General features: G+C 43.3%; 1 protein-coding gene across 2 annotated transcripts in view; it reads right to left on the reverse strand.

Moving 5' to 3' along the window:
• Nucleotides 1–4,476: 4,476 nt before the first annotated feature.
• LOC121582483 (G-protein-signaling modulator 1) overlaps nt 4,477–12,860 on the reverse strand; it is a 46,038-nt gene continuing 37,654 nt past the window's right edge. The window contains exons 10-14 of one of the 2 annotated variants that reach the window (XM_041898301.2): nt 12,614–12,684; nt 12,279–12,443; nt 6,880–7,042; nt 6,476–6,681; nt 4,477–6,236 (exon numbers count right to left, since the gene is read on the reverse strand). In XM_041898301.2, coding sequence (XP_041754235.1) covers nt 6,039–6,236; nt 6,476–6,681; nt 6,880–7,042; nt 12,279–12,443; nt 12,614–12,684 — 803 coding nt within the window. In that variant the 3' untranslated portion in view covers nt 4,477–6,038. Of the gene's footprint in view, nt 6,237–6,475; nt 6,682–6,879; nt 7,043–10,299; nt 11,346–12,278; nt 12,444–12,613; nt 12,685–12,860 lie in introns of those variants that run through there. The other variant, XM_041898302.2, reaches the window with a different exon arrangement.

The following is a 12,860-nucleotide window of genomic DNA, read 5'->3' on the forward strand; positions in this document are numbered from 1 at the left end:
AAATTTTAGATTTTTGGTTGCAACCGCCGCGTCTTTGTGAGAAGCAGAATAGGTGAATGGATGCTCTCCGCATGTGTGGTTCCCACTGTGAATCATGGAGGAGGAGGTGTGATGGTGCGGGGGTGCTTTGCTGGTGACACTGTCTGTGATTTATTTAGAATTCAAGGCACACTTAACCAGCATGGCTACCACAGCATTTTGCAGCAATACGCCATCCCATCTGGTGTGCGCTTAGTGGGATTATCATTTGTTTTTCAACAGGTCAATGACCCAACACACCTCCAGGCTGTGTAAGGGCTATTTGACCAAGAAGGAGAGTTGTGGAGTGCTGCATCCGATGACCAGGCCTCCACAATCACCCGGCCTCAACCCAATTGAGATGGTTTGGGATGAGTTGGACCACAGAGTGAAGGAAAAGCAGCCAACAAATGCTCAGCATATGTGGGGAAAACAATCCAGGTGAAGCTGGTTGAGAGAATGCCAAGAGTGTGCAAAGCTGTCATCAAGGCAAAGGGTGGCTACTTTGAAGAATCTCAAATATAAAATATTTTTTGGGTTACTACATGATTCCATATGTGTTATTTCATAGTTCTGATGTCTTAACTATTATTCTACAATTTAGAAAATAGTAAATATAAAGAAAAACCCTGGAATGACTAGGTGTGTCCAAACCTTTGACTGGTACTGTATAAATTCTTAATTTGTAGACAAACTGGAATTTGCTGACAACCAAACACATTTCAATATCACTTTTGCAATACAGTAAATAGCCTATTAACTTGTCAACAAGTTACCAAATTATATGTTCGATTCACGTCTCCAACTAAACCAAAAATAAAAGTCAAAGACTAGGATTAAGCCAGTGGCTCAGATGAAACTATCCAAGCATTAGATACCCTTTAAATGTTTATATTTGGTTGCGCTGTCAACCAAACACAATTCAATAATATTTTTGTAATGGAGTAAATAGCCTAAAGCTAAGGCTATCTTACAAACTAATGTAACAGTATTTATTCAACCTTAAAATGAGTAACACATCCATGGCCACATTTTGAGGTTACTGTAACTATAAATGTCTTCTTATGTAATCATAGAAAGTGTGCATGTTCAAGATGATAGCATGCAAAGGTCGGCAGGTCTGTGGAGATCTTCACAATTGCTGTAATAATCTGCGCAGAATCTTGAACAGGATTGATCACTTGCACTATGTAAATTTAACGTAATCTCATCTGCAATCCAGGTCATTTGGTTGTGCTATTAGATGAAGCACAGTGATAACACATTAAGTTGTTGTATAAATACAAAATATCTGACATTGTATATCCATTTGAACTTTGTTGTGCTTTTAAATGGTTGAAAGCATAGTGACAACACATTGAGAATTGAACAAACTTCTGGCTGTCTTTTTGAAATCACATTGACCAACGTCTCAACCAAATATTACCCACATTTCCACGTTTAAATGACGTGGTGTGCCCAATGAAAGGTTTGTGGTCTGTTCCAGCAGAAGACTGGAGATGCATGGGAATTGCTTGGCCTTTGTTCATTTTTTTTCCCATAGCGAGCTTCCCTATGATATCATAGAGGAGAGGCTGTTTATGTACAGTAATTATCAAAGGAACGCCGATCCAAAAAGAGTAAAAGAGCAATGATGCATCTGTGTTTTTGCAACAAACAGGAAAAGAGCCAATGTGCAAATGTGAACCACAACTCAAGCTGAATAAAGAGCTTTGCATTCTGATCACTGTTATGTAGTTTCAAGTTTTAATGTCACATGCACAAGTACAGTGAAATGCCTTTGTTGCCAGCTCTAACCCCAACAATGATGTAATCAATAATAAGGTAGAACAAAAACACACAAGATATCAAAATAAGAAGAACATGATAAAGTAAGTAAGCATATTATACTGAACAAAAATATAAACGCAACATGCAACAATTTCAAAGATTTTACTGCGTTACAGTTCATATAAGGAAATCAGTCAATTGAAATAAATTAATTAGGCCCTAATCTATGGATTTCACATGATTGGGAATACAGATATGCATCTGTTGGTCACAGATACCTTTAAAAAAAGGTAGGGGCATGGATCAGAAAACTAGTCAGTATCTGGTGTGACCACCATTTGCCTCATGGAGTGCCACACATCTCCTTCGCATAGAGTTGATCAGGGTGTTGATTGTGGCCTGTGGAATGTTGTCCCACTCCTTTTCCATGGCTGTGTGAAGTTGCTGGATATTGGCAGTAACTGGAACAAGCTGTTGTGCACGTCGATCCAGAGCATCCCAAACATGCTCAATGGGTGACATGTCTGGTGAGTATGCAGGCCATGGAAGAACTGGGACATTTTCAGCTTCCAGGAATTGTGTACAGATCCTTGTGACATGGAGGAGGATGAGGTGATGGCGGTGGATGAATGGCACGACAATAGGCCTCAGGATCTCGTCATGGTATCTCTGTGTATTCAAATTGCCATCGATAAAATGCAATTGTGTTCATTGTCCGTAGCTTATGCCTGCCCATACCATAACCCCACAGCCACCATTGGGCACTCTGTTCACAACATTGACATCAGCAAACCGCTCCGCCATCACGACGCCATACATGTGGTCTGCGGTTGTGAGGCCGGTTGGACGTACCGCCAAATTCTCTAAAACGACATTGAAGGTGGCTTATGGTAGAGAAATGAAAATTATATTCTCTGGCAATAGCTCTGGTGGACATTCCTGTAGTCAGCATGCCAATTGCACACTCCCTCAAAACTTTAGACATTTGTGGCATTGTGTTGTGTGAAAGAACTGGCCATTTATTGTCCCCATCACAAGGTGCACTAGTGTAATGATCATGCTGTTTAATCAGCTTCTTAATATGCCACACCTGTCAGGTGGATGGATTATCTTGGCAAAGGAGAAATGCTCACTAACAGGGATGTAAACAAATTTGTCCAAAACTTTGTCCAATAATATTTTTGTGCGTGTGGACAATTTCTGGGATCTTTTATTTCAGCTCATGAAACATGGGACCAACATGTTGCGTTTTTATTTTTGTTCAGTGTAGTTAGCAGTATTATGGCATGGGGATAGAAGCTGTTCAGGAGCCTGTTGGTGTCAGACTTGATGCATCGGTACCGCTTGCCATGCTTAAGCAGAGAGAACAATGGCTTGGGTGGTTGGAGTCTTTCACGATTTTCCGGGCCTTCCTTTCAAACCGACTGATATACAGATTCTGGATGGCAGGGAGCTCGGCCCCAGTGACGTACTGGGCTGTCCATACAACCCTCTGTAGCGCAATGCAATCGGGGGTGGTGCTATTACCATACCAAGCAGTGATGCAGCCAGTCAAGATGCTCTCATTGGTACAGCTGTAGAACGTTTTGAGGATTTGAGGGTCCATGCCAAACCTTTTCAACCACTGTCGTGCCTTCTTCACAACTGTGCATGCGTGTGTGGACCAGTTTAAGTTCTTAGTGATTTGGACACCGAGGAACTTGAAGCTCTCGACCTGCTCCACTGCAGCCCATTGATGTGGATGGGGGTGTGCTCGCCCCCCGTTTTCTGTAGTCCACGATCAGCTCCTTGGTCTTACTGACGTTGAGGGAGAGGTTGTTGTTCCGGCCCCTCACTGTCAGGTCACTGACCTCCTCCCTGTCGGCTGTCTCATCTTCACCGCTGATCAGGCCTACCAGGTCGTGTTGTCAGCAAACTTGATGATGGTGTTGAAGTGGTGCATGAACAGGGAGTACAGGAGGGGACTAAGCACACACCCCTGTGGGGCCCCCGTGTTGAGGGTCAGCGTGGCGGAGGTGATGTTGCCTACCTTCACCAACTGGGGTCAGCCCGTCAGGAAGTCCAGGATCCAGTTGCAGAGAGAGGTGTTCAGTCCCAGAGTCTAAGCTTTGTTACGAGCTTGGAGGGGACAATGGTGTTGAACACTGAGCTGTAGTCAATTAACAGCATTCTCACATAGGTATTCCTCTTATCTAGGTGGGTGAGGGCAGTGTGGAGTGCAATTGAGATTGCGTCGTCTATGGATCGGGATGCAAATTGGAGTGGGTCTAGGGTTTCTGGGATAATCTCCTCTAGAAAACAGAGAAAAGCAAACCAACATGTTTGGTCAGTCCACTGTGCCTTGCCCAACCAAGGGCAAGTCAATGACACTCCCCATCCTTTTTTATTACTGTTTTCAGTTGCTGTTATAAGGAGTCATTCTTATCAGGGCGAGGAGACTAATTTGATATTCTAAAACGTTCCATATCTGATATTTAAAGAATGTCCATGTCTTTGGACTGGGGGGAAATTGAATCATACACTGCACCAAATGAGGGTCTGGACATAAGAGTAGTTCTGCAATATACTGTAGTATGGGGCGTAATCAAAAAAAGGCAGTCGCAACACCACCTACGTAGAAAGTGTTGAAGTTTAAGCAGACATTCTTATGGTAATGTTTAGAACTCTGTTGATGACTACAGAGGCACATTAAACATTTGAATCAACATTTTATTAAAAGCAGAGGGGACATCTACATGTCCTCAAATGGAACATAAATACAAAAAAATATATGTACATATGGCAGTGACAAATAGAAGCGTACCGGATAGGTCTGGACCAAGTTTATCCTCATAAGGTATGAGAAAACAGAGGAAATGAACTATTTTTGGAGAACAGTGGGGACCTTGTTACCCCCTTACTACAGAGATAGAGATGAATCATATGGATCACGTCCCATCCTGGGTTAGGTTCACAACCCTTGAGGTACAAAGAAGAGCTACACGCTAAAACTAACACATTTACAAAACGCAGTCCCAAAGAAGAAGAGCAACTAAAATGTCCATTGTGGATCATCAGTTAGGCAACACATATGTACAGTACATTAGATCTTACTATAAGCCGTTTTTGTTTAATTTCTCCAGTTTTCACCCGTCTTTGGTCCGCTGGGTCTGTTACTGAATAAGTTTGATAACCACAACTGAATAAAAATACACAAGAGGCACTACATTTTTGTTGCAAATACACTATCCCCCCAAAAAATATGCAATGTATATACTGTACAGTTTAAGTATAGCTTGTCACTAAAATAAAATAAAAAAGTGCTTAAAATCAATATACTTTGAGCACAAGATCACATCCTCAACCTTCCACAGGAATTACAACTCATTTCCAATAGGTACACAGGACAGTTGTAGTATACAAGTTTCACCACAAAGGGGCAGTATACCAGCAGAATGAGACTAATCCCTTATAGATGATTGGAAATTGAAGACTAACAGCTGTGGCATTGTAGCAGGAGTTCCCTGCAAAACAGGATTCTGTGTGCATAGGCTGTGCATCTACTCCTGTGCTGTCCTAAAAAGTCCCCTGATCCAACTACTCAATTTCTCCCTTAAAATGTGTTTTTCTTGATTTTATATACTATTATCCATCAAATGTATTTCACCGTATCTTTTACTATTTTGATAAAGTCATATATTTGTTTGAAAACCTGTTTGGTTGTGCTCCAGAGGACCATAACTAAATAATGAAGAGACCTTGACTAACCATGTTGTTGCCACCGAAAACTGTAGACAATACTGTTTGTTACACCAATAATACCAGCAGCATTAATCGTCATCCTTCAAACCGAATACTATTCTATCATGCACTTTGAACCCACAGACCCGACACTTGGGAATACAATCTGAGTCTGAGAAAAACTGATTAAGGCAGTAAATGGTGTAAATATGAATATCTGTCATTTCTTGTTGGCATCTCAAACCCTAGCGAAACACCACAAACCTTCATTCACATAAATGTATCATATACATTCCATTTAATCTTTATCGGATTTACACACATTTCAAACCTAAACAGATTCACAACAGCTGAAAGGGGGCCACCTATTGCACAAGGGGTTTGGATCTTGCATCACACATCAACCTAATTTACTTTGACCCCTTCACGGATCTCCTCAAGTGGTGGCCAATTTCTCCTCCATTTAATAGATTTTTCTTTCTCTCCACCTTCTATGAGGCAGAGTCCCCCAGGGGTGTGTGCTTGGGTCCCTAGCTGGAGTCTCCGGAAGGTGGTTCTGGGTCAGAGTCGGGCCCGTCCTGTTCGTCTGACGGGAGGTGGACCCGCTGCTCGTCCATGCGCTTGGCCTGTACCCTCTGGATCAGACTGAAGAAGTCCTCGTCAGGCACTGTGGGGGCCCGGGGTCCCCCTTCTGGCGGGGAACACCGTTGGTCATCGATCCTTGAGGACTGGGAGCAGACACGGAGAGTGAGATAGAGGGAGAGACAGACATCTAAAATAGCAAGTCCTGCAGTTTATGAATCCTGCATAGCCTGAGATATGCACAAACATTTGAGTATTTTACCTAAATCATGCATTGATTGATGCTAATAGAGACTGACTAAACACAAACATTTGAGTTATTTGAGCAGATCTTAGGTTAAGATTCAACCCATCGAGATGCTGAGGCAGTGAGACGCGGCCCTACCTGGCACTTCATGAGCATGTTGAAGAAGTCATCGCTGGGCTCCTGGGGGTCTGCATCGACACACAGGTGGCCCAGGTTGTTGTGGGTGATCCTGAGGCCTGGCAAGTTGCTGACGCTGACCCGCTGGTCATCCAGGCGACGGCTCTGGGAGCTGACAATCAGGTCAAACAGCTCCTCTGTCTGGGGCGAGGTGATGAGTGTAGGGTCTGAGAAGCACAAGAGGAGGACTATATTAATTTACTGTAATTGACAGAAAATATTCAAAGCCACACATTCCTGACTAGAGACTAGTGCTTTGAGTGAATCATGCATTGATGTCAAATCAAGTCACTGGAAGTAATGACGGTCCCAAGTAGTATTAGGGATCCTCTAGCTTTAGACCGCCGTCACAGTCGCTAACCTACCTAGCATTTCATTGAGAGAGACGGCCCCTCCATTCTTGCCATTTTCTCCGTTCTCCTCGTTCGGGTCGTCTAGGTGGCAGCGCTGGTCGTCCATGCGGCTGCTCTGGAACTTGCTGAGGAGGTCGAAGAAGCAGTCCTCATCGGAGGGGTCACGACCTAGTTTCTGAAACAGAGGGACATTGACGCTAAGTGATATAACAGGCACATACAGTGCATTCGGAAAGTATCCAGACCCCTTGACTTTTTCCACATTTTGTTACGTTACAGCCTTATTCTTAAATGTATTAAATTGTTTTTTCCCCCTCATCAATCTACACACAATACCCCATAATGACAAAGCAAAAACTGGTTTTTAGAAATGTTTGAAAATATAAAAAAATCTCATTTACCATAGTATTCAGACCCTTTACTCAGTCCTTTGTTGAAGCACCTTTGGCAGCGATTACAGCCTCGATTCTTCTTGGGTATGACGCTACATGCTTGGCACACCTGTATTTGGGGAGTTTCTCCCAATCTTCTCTGCAGATCCTCTCAAGCTCTGTCAGGTTGGATGGGGAGCGTCGCTGCACAGCTATTTATTTTCAGGTCTCTCCAGAGATTTTCAATCGGGTTCAAGTCCAGGCTCTGGCTGGGCCACTCAAGGACATTCAGAGACTTGTCCCGAAGCCACTCCTGTGTCGTCTTGGCTGTGTGCTTAGGGTCGTTGTCCTGTTGGAAAGTGAACCTTCACCCCCAGTCTGAGGTCCTGAGCGCTCTGGAGCAGGTTTCCATCAAGGATCTCTCTGTACTTTGCTCCGTTGGTTGGTTGTCCTTCTGGAAGGTTGGCCCATCTCCACAGAGGAACTCTGGAGCTCTGTCAGAGTGACCATTGGGTTCTAAGTCACCTCCCTGACCAAGGCCCTTCTCCCCCGGTTGCTCAGTTTGGCCGGGCGACCAGCTCTTGGAAGAGTCTTGGTGGTTCCAAACTTCTTCCATTTAAAAATGATGGAGGCCACTGTGTTCTTGGGGACCTTCAATGCTGCAGAAAAAAATGTTGTACCCTTCCCCAGATCTGTGCCTAGACACAATCCTGTCTCGGAGCTCTAAGGACAATTCCTTCAACCTCATGGCTTGGTTTTTACTCTGACATGCACTGTCAACTGTGGGACCTATATAGACAGGTGTGTGCCTTTCCAAATGTCCAATCACAGGTGGACTCCAATCAAGTTGTAGAAACATCAAGGATGATCAATGGAAACAGGATGCACCTGAGCTCAAGTTTGAGTATCATAGCAAAGGGTCTGAATACTTAGGTAAATAAGGTATTTAAAATATATATGTGTGTGTGTGTGTATACATACATACATACGTAAACATTTCTAAAAACCTGTTTTCGCTTTGTCATTATGGGTTATTGTGTGTAGATTGATGAGGACAAAAATAAATGTAATCCATTTTAGAATAAGGCTGTAACGTAACAAAATGTGGAAAACGTGAAGGGGTCTGAATACTTTCCGAATGCACTGTATTTCCACACACACACACACAGTCTCTTATATCCTGTTTCTGTTTGGCTTGTTTAAGAGGATGGCAGGTTTGGGGCGATTGGTGTTCTAGATAGAGGAGAAAATTAGTTTAGCATATCAAGTACTATTGAACTGCTGTGAAATGACCATATAGTATGTCCTGGTGTCATAGTGTCTAATGAGTCACATGGCCAAATAGATTCACTGTCTGTCTGTATCCATTGATTGGCTATTAGTGTGATTCACCAGTTTTAGTCCAATGCAATCAGTGGCAGTACAATTATTGGCTCTCTACCATTTTGGTGACCTGTACCATTATATATTGAGTTGCTGTTGTTTGAGTTGTTCTCAACCTTTTCATAGCACTTTGGAAACAAAATGGCTTCGATACTGCCTGGAATAGCACATAACAGTGTTCTCACTATCTGACCAATTCTTGTGCTTAGGGCTGAAGATGCCTTCAAGTTTGCGCAATCCGTCCCAATGACATAATGTACAAAATAAACCTCCTTTCTTGCCCTGTTAAAATTCTCCATTAATATATTCATGAAAATACACTTGTAAAGCTATCTTCATCTCAGTGTTAAAATGTTGGTGCATATGTTCCAAATAATGTATACTGTTATAATGACCTAATTCCAATGTAAACATGAATATATATGACTATTCACTACATTTAGTTGTCATACAAAATTGCTGTTAGGTCATCAAACATAGCACAACCTCTCAATATAGTACACATATAAATCCCCCACAGCCTCCTCTGAGTATCAACATCCAGTACTGTGGCCATCTTCAATATCCACACTCAGGAAAAATCAGCATGATTCTCTGTATTGAAGTCAGTGTGTGATCCTGCCTCCATGTTGATGATAAAACCCTGGGCAGGTTAATGCCAGGCATCAAAGGCAGTGAGCCACAGGACACATCATGGATCAATAATGGCTGATGGTGTCATTATCCCCCTGGACATCACCCCTTCCCCACCACGCCTCGCAGGCAGACACACCATAATGGCCCAATTAACACCAAGTATTATCGCCACAAAAATAGAACTGGATACACGTACCGTACAGGGCAATTTTGTCTGGTAACGTTGATAATTAAGAACCTTTAAGACTCAACTCGGTACAGTGTGATCTGTACAAACGCAACTATCAGTGAATAAGCTCACCAGAATCTGGTCAGAGACTACAATGTTCAATAGTACGAGACAACAGTGCTGTCGCTGTAGGCGGTCACATTTTCAGCAGAGACTTTTACTTGTGAAAACTTTCTACCAAAATTAGGCTACACTTCAAACGTTTGCTTTACTGGGCGTCGTAAAAGCATTTAATTGCCACAAAATGTGTCTGCCTCTCTGGCAGAGCAAGAAACATACATTTAGGATAACCAAGTCACAAATTAGAGAGACTAGTTCAAGCAACACCATCGTCCATCAAATTATCATATAGATAAAGAGTACAGTGAAGTATCTTACCACACAAGCACCTCTCTTTCCTCTTTCTTCACTCTCTCCAAGCGCTCTCCCCCTTTCCCTCACTCTCCACACGCCTGACTCACACTCCCCTCTCTTCCCCCCTTCCCTCACCACTCTCCTCCTTTCCACCCTTCCCTCACCACTCTCCTCCTTTCCACCCTTCCCTCTCGGTGCTCTTTTTGCTCTCTTTCCCCCATCCCTCCTCATTACGCCCTCCCTTGTTCCCTTTCTCCCCTCTTCTCATCTCTCCCCCTCTCTCTCTCACTCACACTCATCTCTCCCCCGCTCTCATCTCTCATCCTCTCACTCACTTTCTCTCTCTCTACTCTACACAACACAAACACACACACACACACACACACACACACACACACACACACACACATATATATATATATATATCTTCCTCCTTCCTCTCTCCCTTCTGCAGGTCATCATTGTCCCAGCTGCAGCTCTCTCTCCCACTGTGGGAAAATAACTCATTATGAGGAGAGGGGGTCTTCTGATGAAGGTCACATTGTCAGCCGAGGCAGGGGGATGGGCAGAGAGTGCCCACCAACATATCACGGGAACAACAAACTCTGAGCTCTGCCAAGAGACAGTTCCGGCAAGCACAATGGAACATCTCATTGGGTTCAATCATGCCATCTATTTAATAATTGTATCTATAGCAGCAATAAATTCATATGGATCTCTTGTGAATAAAATGCTATTCTGTGATGAATTCCCAAATTGACCAGCAAAAGAGGAAACGTTCTGTGGGTCTTACTGTGCCTCAGCTGAGGTCCATGTGATTGTAATTTTCTCCCCCTCCGAGCATAATGAGCTGTGACTTCCTGGATTCTGTCTGTTCTCCCCTTGCCTCTCTGGCTGGATCTTCCCTCTGCCTATGTATTGTTCAATTACTCAATTATGGTGAAGGGGAGCGAGTGAGAGAGAGTGAGTTGGAAGGAGAGTGTGTGAGGGGTGAGAGAGAGAGAGGTGGAAGTGGGAGGGGAAAGGGCTCTCCCTAAATGAAATCAGTGTTGCTAAGGAAACCAGAACTCAAAGTTGCGCCGCTATCCTTAACAGACACACACAGAGGCACCCATTGACATTTCACCACTTCCCAATGGCCGATCCCTTCTCCTCGCATTTTGTGATCAGAGTGACTTGTGACCTGGTGTGAAGAAAATTGACCAAATACCCTTTATATTGTCAGTTCAAGATATTATTGACTCTAGTTCTGGAGACCAGAGAGCGATAAGCAACAGAGGAAGTGCACTTTGTCACCATACCAACACCCAATGGTACAACAGCTATTTTAGTCAGCCAATAAATAACGGCCATCCTTTACACAATGTCTTCCTTACTCTTTTCCACGGTAGTCCACTGATTACAACAATTAACAGCATCACAGAACCGAGATGCATGGTTGGCCGAGTCAGGCGCTGAATTACAGCAAGGCACAACCCCATTGGCTGAAGCTGGCCGATGATGTTCTAAGGATAAGGGCAGCACAAAGGTGTATTGTTATGAACAATCTAGAGCAATCAGAAAGGCCAGCAGGTTTACTTTGTGTTATTCCTGGAAGCGCCATCAGACACAGCACTCCTCTCTACCAGGAAGTAACCTGGAGACCTAGTCTGGCCATTAACCCTCATTAAATCACATCAAGTTTCACCTACAGCACTTTCCCTTGCCCCTATCATCATATGACATAAATCTGGATACAAGGACCCTACAGACTTCAGAAGCCTCTTCCTGACCACCAGCGTTGGCGCGCTAACCACATTCATGTCTTTTAGCTGTCAGGTTAGCTTTCATTGATTGTTAAAAAGGCTGCCAATCCTTAAATGCAGAGGGGAAACTGAAGCTGGAGTCAGTAGATAATGCCTTTCAGTAGAACACTTTCATACTAGGAGGAAAGCGTGAGATTTAATTAGGGCTTTAAGGAGAAACAAGCTACTCAGAGGAGCTACTGTCAGCTAAAGCTAACACAGTTCAAAGTCATTGTGTCTGAGTCCATTATAGAGCTACGCTACACATTGAAAACAATAGTTTTTGTAATTTACATTTTTTTAAATGTTTTAGTCATTTAGCAGACGCTCTTATCCAGAGCGACTTACAGTTAGTGAGTGCATACATTTTCATACTGGCCCCCCGTGGGAATCGAACCCACAACCTTGGCGTTGTGAGACAGGGATGAGTTTGACTGATCTAAATATAAAATTGACTAGTAAAGACCAGGTGCATGTTATTGTTAACCAGAGATATAACAAGTTCAGTTATATGCCATCGCGAGGGCTAGTAGGCAATTTAAAAAGAAAGTTACAAATAGAAATCTACTCAGATTAAAATCGGTTGCGTGGATGGAAAATTAACTTTCATGGTTAACTAAGTTTTTCAGAGCTCAGTTAAAAATTAAGACTCACTGGAGGCGGGACTTGGACAGTTATGTCGTCGGTGTCCACAGGGGAGTCCAACCATTGCCTGTCATCTGAGGACTGGCTGTCGGGGCAGCCCTTCCCTCCGCCTGGCTGAGACTGCTGACTCTTGGCTCTCCGGGATATACTGTCCAAGTCCTGGCTGTCTCCATTCTGCAGGGAAAGTAAAGTATACCAATGGAATTTCATTTATTTTACATTTGTATGCTGTAATTTTATAGAAACTTGAAATGTACAATGTAAGTTGTGTTACAGAAAAATGTCAGAGAAATTATGTGAGAAAACAAAACTAAATGGAATCAACAAAATGACTTTGTTTTTACCTTATCTGATGAGTACTTCCACAGTTCGACACTGTCCATGCTGTTTCTCTTGGTGAATTTTGGTCTGGCTCCTAGAACAGAGAAGAGCGCAAAGAGGACATTAAAGCAGATAACCTTCCATTGACAACTTTACAAAGGGTAAGTGTGCCCTTTAGTGCTGTAATGAATGGAGGGCCAGTAATGCCCTGAGTGGGACTTTAAACAGGGTCACCTGACCCAAGACAAACATCCTATCCACAATCCCACT

This window comes from Coregonus clupeaformis, chromosome 15 (genome assembly GCF_020615455.1).
Source record: "Coregonus clupeaformis isolate EN_2021a chromosome 15, ASM2061545v1, whole genome shotgun sequence".
Taxonomy (NCBI): domain Eukaryota; kingdom Metazoa; phylum Chordata; class Actinopteri; order Salmoniformes; family Salmonidae; genus Coregonus; species Coregonus clupeaformis.